Source organism: Branchiostoma floridae, chromosome 8 (genome assembly GCF_000003815.2).
Source record: "Branchiostoma floridae strain S238N-H82 chromosome 8, Bfl_VNyyK, whole genome shotgun sequence".
Lineage (NCBI taxonomy): Eukaryota > Metazoa > Chordata > Leptocardii > Amphioxiformes > Branchiostomatidae > Branchiostoma > Branchiostoma floridae.
The window spans coordinates 1,453,930-1,462,942 of NC_049986.1; the positions used below are offsets into that span (position 1 = coordinate 1,453,930).

Below are 9,013 nucleotides of genomic sequence, written 5' to 3' on the forward strand. Positions count from 1 at the left end.
ATGTTTTGTCTATTTTGTTTTGTATTTATTATTTCATTTGATCATTTGTATACAACTTCTAGTCCATTAGTGTATTTCACATGAGTGATTTCAACTTATGTTATGTGCATTTGTTATGTGCATGTATAATTATTATTTCTGCAACTTATTTCTGGGGGAGGCCAAAGAAAAGCCACATAGGCTTCTGCTAACCCCCCGCATGTTCTTCATCTTTGTATACACATTTGTTTTTAAGCCATGCTATTATGTGCGAATAAAGAAAGAAAGAAAGAAAGAAAGAAAGAAAGGCTATGGCATCCCATCGGGAACGCAGGTGAAATACTTATCAACAGCGTTGTTATCTTTTTTACGTCTTGCTGAACGTTGACCTCGACCACAATGCATTACTCACACATGCGCACTCGGATCTTTAGGAATCGTGCATGGGACGTACTAAACGCGAGGCAAATATAGAGATTTCTTTTTCACGTTTCAATTGAGTGATTATATGTCAAATAAACTCTTGAATGATGTTTCTATAAATATAGCCCCACGCTACATGGCATGTCACTACGGTATTGATACTGACAGTTAAAAATGTTTTTACTATCTATTCGTTTTGAAGGTTCTTCTCAACCTGTTGTCAGCTCATATGGACCCAAAGTTCTGGCCGGATCCAGAGAAGTTTGACCCCCGGAGGTTCCTTGGCTCTGACGACAATGTGGTCCGTAGGCAGGAATCCTTCATGCCTTTTTCTACTGGTGAGTTTTCAAACCCAAATTCCACCGAAATCTCAATAAGTATTTTTTCTTCGTACGAGGTAGCTGAAAAATATAAACGCCTTCTGTGCTTTGTTGTCAAATTTTGTCCCTTTTCAACATTGCACTTTAAAATTATAAGGTCGTTGGAGTCGTTTTTTTTTCTTACATTTTCGCTTCATCCTATTTAAACAGGACGTCGTGCCTGCCTCGGTGAGCAGCTGGCTAAGATGGAGCTGTTTCTTCTATTTTCTTCCCTCCTGAAACACTTCACCTTCAAGTTGCCAGAGGGCGCCGCTGCACCTTCGACAGATGGCTGCCTGGGTTTAACTTTGGCCCCACCAACAGTGAATATGTGTATAATTCAGCGCTAGGATACTCGTTTCAAAACAAATTGCGACAATGATTGATAATACACAAGTTAACATGTACCCAACAAGTATATATATATATATAGCCATAACCTCTGAAGCTTTGACATATGCGCACTATTCAGCGGAATCTATCATACTTTGTTTCTGATTGATCGTGTAGCGCCTAATATGTTATCACTCATTTTACGACATCGCAGATATTGCTGGTCAAATTGACGTTTACATTTAAAGTAGATGAACTAATATGAGATGATAAATGACTGAAATTTATTGCTCGACAATTGTACAAGGTAAAACGTATGGCAACAACTACTAATTTTATACAGATATCTAGATACAGAACAACAGAATAATAGCATCAATAGCATTGTAAGGTTTATAGTACAGTCACGTGTGAATGATCTGGTCTCACATTTAGAATAATATACAGACACATTAACCTTGTTATGCGGATGGGAGCGCAACAATTCTATAGGTGACAATGTATGGTAACGTACAGGTAACAAAAGTGACAGGTACTATATAACAACAATACTAATTACTACATTCATAATGGACTACATCAAGTGGGGTGTGCATTAATTAGTTTTACTTTCAAGATAGTTCACTTAAAAGTGAACTATCTTGAACATGATATTGTGTATGTCTATGCTACTTTGCGGCATTTATCTAATATTATTCAGGAATGTATTAACGTAGTAGGTGAATATCTGTAGATGATATAAGAGTAAATTGAATATATCGCTACTTGTGTGAGGCAATGTTGTATTGGGTTTACATGTGATCAATTGTGTTAACTTTTGCTTGAAGTAATAAAGCTTTAAAAATTGTATAAGCAAGTAGTATGGATATTGAAGGTAATACAAACCTTACAATATTAGGACGGGGTAAAATCCTGGTGTCATTATTATCTGACTGAAGCTTGTTGAAGCACCGAAGTTGACCTCCCACTTTTGAACCAAAACGATAAAGCGTTAACGTTCTGCTAGGGATGACATACTACAGACTAATGTGTATTTTTAAAATCTGGCAAAAAATTGTGACCTTTGTCAAGCTTTGATCTGCAGTTGACCTCCGAAAGGCTAATGGTGGACTGGACTGACCCATTATTAATTATTCTCATATAGTCAGGCGCCGCAGACCAATCAGAAGGCCCCGTTTCATATTTGTTATGACGCATTAACGCATAGATTCCGGCCAGCCCGGTGTGTAATGCTCCTTCTGATTGGTCAGAATGAATCGACACTGACACCATTATCGATGCAAATTGACACTTATGTCGTTGTCTATTCATTCTGACCAATCAGAAGGAGCGATACACAGGAAAGTAAGGGATATGCAGGCATTGGCCAATCTAAAGGAGCGAAACATATGCCAGAGCAGAGGGAATAAGTACTTGCTCCCTCGGTGGTTTTATTCGGTGGTTATAGCAAAGGACCAGGCGTTATGACACCAAATACACCTCGGGGCGGGTCATTAATCCTTAATCGATAGGAAAGGGGGTGATAAACAATTGAGATAACGTCACACTTTTCGAACCAAACCAAAGATTAAAACATGTAGTTAAATCAACCATTACGACATTTGGGCAATGGGTATCGAGTGGGGTTGGAGGTAAAATACCATATTTACTATGTATTTCATTTACATGTTATCATAATTTTTTGTTATAAAAAATCAGTTTCCCTATGTTAGCATATAATCTTGTGTTACAGTTTTGATTTTATATAATTCTGATCAGGATTATTTCTGTATTTCTGCTTGTTTATTTGTATTTACTACGCCTATTGATTTGTATTCATAAGTATTACTCCATTCACTTTTTTTTACTTGCTTAATCAGTATCATAGGATCCGTGGTATTTCCTTTGTCTTTGTTTGTTTTGTTGGAAAATGATAAAATAAATTAAAAAAACATATTCATGCCCTAATATCTCAAGTTTACAATAGTGTTTTTATGAATTTATGGAATATAGCAAAATATCAAATTGACATTGTGTGTGAATGTTGACGCCTTGTCTATCTATTTTATTTATTTAAAGAGATTTTCACATGTAGCTGACTGAGACAACCTTTGAGGAGAAATTTCAAAGCAAAAAGTACAAAATTATCACTTTGTCACATGCTCGTGTCAACCTCAGAGTTTATCAGAAATTCTTCATTCTAGTTCCAGATTTACAGGTAGGTACTAAGTTAATGACAGAGATGGGCACTAGTACCAATTCTGAGAAAGATATGGAATGTAGGATTGCTCAAGCCTGGAGTTCTCTCCATTCCTTACAAAAGATATGGAAAGCACCCATCAGTAAGCACACAAAAACCAAAGTGTTTAAAGCATGTACTGAGTCCATTCTACTGTATAGTTGTGAGTCATGGACTATGACAGCAGCCCAGAGCAAAAAATTGGATGGTACTTATACGAAAATGTTAAGAAAGGTGTATAATGTTTCATGAAGAGACTGTTTAACCAACAAACAACTATACGGCCCACTCCCAGCCATTTCATCTGTGGTGAGGCGGCGCCGGCTCGCCCTGGCAGGGCATGTGGTTCGTGGGAACGAGCCTGCAGGGAGACTAATGGACTGGCTGCCAGAAGGAAGGCGCCGACCATACATTACCTTAAAGACAATGATACAAAGAGACATTGGACTGTCAGGGTCTAGTTTAATGTCTGCCATGAAGGACAGATCATACTGGAAAACTTGTGCTTTGGACTGTGCCTCACCGGTGTAAAACCGGATGAATTATGTATGTATTAGTTATGTATTAGGGCACTAGTACAGTCTCAACCACAAGTCTTATGCAAATCTCAGTATATACAAAATTGAGTTCAGAATAAACAATAATCGTTGAATTTCTAATCAATGACTTCTACACACATCTTAGTGCACTTGTAACCCACTCAATCAGATCAATTCCATTTCATATGTAATAGAATTATACTAACTGGCATCGCATTACTCCGAAATTGACTTCATTACTTGTGGTACGTTTTAACAGCGAATGAAGTTTTCATGGCCACTAATTATAACTGTTTAATGTAATTTTGCAATGTCAGTCTTTCAAAATGCTTAAAAAACATTTACCTTTGGCCTCCCTATCAACACTATTAAGCTAAAAGTATCCGTACTTGCACCGAGGTGCAGTTAACATCTAAAAGTAGCCAAATCTATTACGGACACTCATTTGTCGTATGTCATCCTACGACTCTAATGTCATATAATTTTTCAACAGGCTAACCAAAACAAACCACTGACCAGGATCTAGGACAATCTTTTCCGTAGCAAGACAATTGAAATTTATACGACATAATGCACGAGTATCCCAAGTATTCCCGCATTTATTGTATATATGTAGCTACGATCTACGTAATGGGTCTTTAGAGATGGTTCTCCTTAGTAGGTCGAGGTTGTACAATATGACAAATATATGTACTGGAAAAATATATAAAGATATATGTTTGTTGATGGATATAAATATCCATATATTCATCATTTACTTTTCAGTTGGCTTTATGTCAATATCTAAAATATCTAAACAAGGTAACTCAGTCACCTTTTAGAATATAGGTATTTTGAACCAATATCATAATTATGTTGACATTGTATCCCTAGCGTTTGATGATGCACATATTTACTGTTGGTGGGACATAGGTTAAACCCAAGCAGCCAACTGTCGAAGGTGCAGCTGCGCCCTCTGGCAACTTGAAGGTGAAGTGTTTCACGAGGGAAGAAAAGAGCAGAAAGAGCTCCATCTTAGCCAGCTGCTCACCGATGCAGGCACGACGTCCTGTTTGAAAAGGATGATGCGAAAATGTAAGAAAAAAAATAACGACACCAACGACTTTACAACTTTCTAGTGCAATGTTAAAAAGGGACAAAATTTGACAACAAAGTACAGAAAGCGATTATATTTATCAGCTACCTCGTACGAAAAATACTTATGGAGATTTCGGCGGAATTTGGGTTTCAAAACTCACCAGTAGAAAAAGGCATGAAGGATTCCTGCCTACGGACCACATTGCCGCCAGAGTCAAGGAACCTACGGGGGTCAAACTTCTCTGGGTCCGGCCAGAACTCCGGGTCCATATGAGCTGACCACAGGTTGGGAAGAACCTTCGAATCGAATAGATAGTAAAAACATTCTTTAACTGTCAGTATCAATACCATAGAGACATGTCATTTAGCGTGGGGCTATATATATAAAAACATCGTTCTGCAATTCAAGTTTAATATAAAAAAGTTTATTTGACATATCACGGTGGTCAAATTCGGGCTCAAAACCTCCCATGTCCAGCCGAATTCGAACCTTCTTCCATGATGTTCCATCTGACGTAATTCGAACCGAAGCCGTGTTCTATTTAGGTCATCTGCGGTCATTGCGGGTAAAACAATGCTTTCTTACCCCTTCTCCCCCATCTACCTTGAATCAGGCGAAAAATACAGTTCTTCACCAATGTAAACAATTTTCTGGAAAGTACGTCTACGCTTTCCTTTTTGGGGGGTTCTGTAATATGTAACGAAGCTACTGTCGTTTTTGTTGGTGACCTTGTGCATTATTAGTATTGTCTACACCGGTATCAATTACACCCTCCCGCTATCCGTGCGGCATGACATGCGTGCAAACATCGTTTAAGATCTCGACCAAGAAGAGTCCAAATTAAGTCATTGACGGCTCAAAATGACCGCAACGGTTTTCTCGAGATTTCTGTTTTTGGGATTTTTAAAAAATGGCTCCGATTTTGAAATATCGGTAAGTAAGTGCGAATAATGCCATTTTTACGCATATTTTCGACTGTAACTTTGCTAAAAATCAAAAATTAAGAAATCCCCAAAACAGAAAGTTTTATTTTACTCATAGATGACGAAAAATATAAAGATTGAGAACTTTCGATGACACTTGCGGCTTATCTTATTAAGAGTTTGGTCAAATATAAGGCCTTCCAGAAAACAGGAAATAACCGTCTTTGGAAGCAAAATCTAAACAAAATAACTATTTATATTCAAATGACAAGATTCAAAATATGTAAAATTGCTAATTTGACCTTAATTCAAAATCATTTTCACTGCCATAATACCCTATTTATCTTCAAATATTTTACGGTCAGCCAATAGTAGTCCTCCTGTAACTCGATACTCTGTCGAACGCGCATGGAAACGGGAAAGAATACCCTAGCAACCAACCGCCGTGTATAATTACTCAATTAAAACGTGAAAAAGAAATCTCTATATTTGCCTCGCGTTTAGTACGTCCCATGCACGACCCCCAAAGATCCGAGTGCGCATGTGTGAGTAATGCATTGTGGTCGGGGTCAAAGTTCAGCAAGACGTAACGAAGATAACAATGCTGTTGATAATCTCTCACCTGCGTTCCTGATGGGATGTCGTAGCCTCGGAAAGTCGTGTCCTCGTTTGGAGCGTGAGGACCACCAAGGGGACCGATGGCCCTGATTCGCTGGATCTCCATGATAGTAGCCTCAGTATACGGGAGCTGGGACCTGTGGGCCAGGGTGGGCACGTCATGGTCTGTTCCCAGGATACTGTCCAGCTCAGCTTGGACCTGTTACAGAGTTTCTTATATAAATCCATTCGTGTCCATTCGTTTAAAATAGTGGTTTTTACTTCAAATGAGCTATCTGGAGTTCCGTGTGCGCATATGTGAGTTATGAATTGTGTTATGGGTAAAACTTTATATATTGAAGATTCCTTGGCTTGTATACAATCAGCTCCTTCACAATTCCGATTACGCATGCGCAGCGACAGGAATTTGGGGTAATATGTCAAAAGTGTAGGCCCCTGAAGTTTCAATACTTCTAGTCTCGACTACTGTCTTGATTTGTATTAAAATGTCCAGACGTGTTTTGTTTTTGTCTCGGGGACTTTCGTTTTGACACATTACTCAGGATTCTTGTTTTTGGCGACGCCTCAGGGGCGAGCCAAATGGTATATATTAGGTTCAGTCTGCAAAAATTCTAGGAATTGCACAGACATGTTTTTACAGGCATGCTAGGCATGTTAGCCTCAATGAATGTGAAATGGAATTTGGGTCATGTCCCATGAAGCTGTGATCAGGGGGATGGTTAGGTCAGCTGAGGTCAACTGATAGGGATAGCCAAATACCATATGTAGACATGTTACATATCAAGGACATAATTTTGAATGATGGCAAATTGTAATCACATTCAGAGCCTAATGTAATTTTCATGGCATATACTAAAGGTATATTAAGTTCACACACTGGTAATTTTCATGGCATATACTTAAGGTATATCAAGGCCACACACACACACACACACACACACACACACACACACACACACACACACACACACACTCGCGCTCAAAATCCTTTTTTGGTTACACGCAAAATTGCAAGCACAAGGACATGTATGATACAGCCAAATAAATCAAATCAATCAAATCAAAACAAGTGTTTCCTAGTTGAGGTGAAAGATCATGAACTTGGACGTACACCATAATCCATTACTAGCACATGGGCACTGTGATGTACCTTTTGCTGCTCCTCTGGACTCAGAACCATGTACAGAAGACCCCATCGCAAGGTGGAGGCTGTGGTCTCGACTCCAGCAGTAAACAGGTCTTGGATTATAAACACAATGTTCTCCTCGGTAAAGCAGTCTGTCTTCTCTTGGGTCTGTAGTTCGGTGAGGAGGAGGTCAATGAAGTCTCGTGGATTCTCGGTGTCCAGGTTCTCGCGATGCTTTGTAATTTCATGTCGAAGGTATGCCTGGACCTCGTTTAGGCATTCGACAATAATCCTGTTTGATGAATTAACTGTAAAGAAAATCCAATATGATATCGTGCAGAAAACAATTGCTTAATGTGAACAACAACATTGCCGCGTCATTGTCAAACAAACACGCAAAAACACAAGCCGGTTGACTCAAATTCAGGTCATCGATCTTGGACATACGTGTGCTATTCGACTATGGACTTTACCGTTCTACTATCGGTAAGGCGGTGGTATAGATCCTTGGGTGTCATGTTTTATCAAAACCTACATATTAAAATTATACAGATTTATCAACAGGTACTTAAGTTGGTACATGTACAAACAAAAGCAAAAACGGTACCCCGTCGCATCGGAACATCCTTCCTGGACCTAAAAATGTTTTTGTGTGTCAGCCATAATAAATTAGTTGTTTTTGATGCTAACATTACTAATCGATGAAGGTAGGAACCGAACATACCATATTGTTACGGTCAGTGAACGCGTGTTATAAACACTAACTCAAGATGATGATTAAGTGCTTAAACTTAAAGTAATTTATGAACAAACCGTCTTTACATATCTAATATCCTAGCCTGGGTACCATCCGACTACTACGGGGCATGCGAGGGTACGTATCGGTATCAAAGGTGCCCCGGTAGTAATCGGATGGTACACAGGCTATTGGTATATCCTACCTCCCGGTACGAATCGCAGAAATGGAAATACGGTCATCAGCTGACTCGATCCAAGTTCGGCGAACAGTTTGTTTATGCTTTTGGTCAGTTCCACAAACGTGACGTCATCATAGTCGTAGCGTTTCCCGAACACCATGGAGCAGGTGATGTTGGCGACTGACACAGTCAGGTTGTCGGCGATGTCACGTGGATTTGCGTCCCCTTGTTCCGACAACTATTAAAAAATACACACCACATGGCTCAGATTGTCCATCTTCTCATGTCATGGTTGTATCTACTCTACTTATTAAGAACAACAAAGGCCATGTTCATTTGGAAATAACAAAGACTGAGATGTACTCACAACTCAAACAGCTATCAGCTAATCGGAATTACTTGTGTGCTGTGTTGTGACGTTATCGAAGACTTATTTTGTGCCTTTCAAGGGCTTAAAGTGAGAATGTTCGCAAAAATACCTTCAGACAGAGCTGACGACC

At 39.1% G+C, this 9,013-nt stretch overlaps 2 protein-coding genes across 2 annotated transcripts in view; one reads left to right on the plus strand and one right to left on the minus strand.

Moving 5' to 3' along the window:
• LOC118421090 (cytochrome P450 2J5-like) overlaps nt 1-1,111 on the plus strand; it is a 5,548-nt gene extending 4,437 nt beyond the window's left edge. Inside the window, exons 6-7 of the mRNA XM_035828249.1 lie at nt 605-740; nt 933-1,111. Coding sequence (XP_035684142.1) covers nt 605-740; nt 933-1,111 — 315 coding nt within the window. The remainder of the gene's footprint in view (nt 1-604; nt 741-932) is intronic.
• Nucleotides 1,112-3,094: 1,983 nt separating this feature from the next.
• Nucleotides 3,095-9,007, minus strand: LOC118420510 (cytochrome P450 2U1-like). Its single transcript, XM_035827348.1, has 6 exons — nt 8,993-9,007; nt 8,538-8,751; nt 7,621-7,904; nt 6,475-6,669; nt 5,090-5,225; nt 3,095-4,899 (listed from the first exon to the last, which is right to left on the minus strand). Exons 2-6 carry the CDS (start codon nt 8,671-8,673, stop codon nt 4,721-4,723), a joined length of 930 nt encoding a protein of 309 aa, XP_035683241.1. The 5' UTR covers nt 8,674-8,751; nt 8,993-9,007; the 3' UTR covers nt 3,095-4,720.
• Between the last annotated feature and the right edge of the window lie 6 nt (nt 9,008-9,013).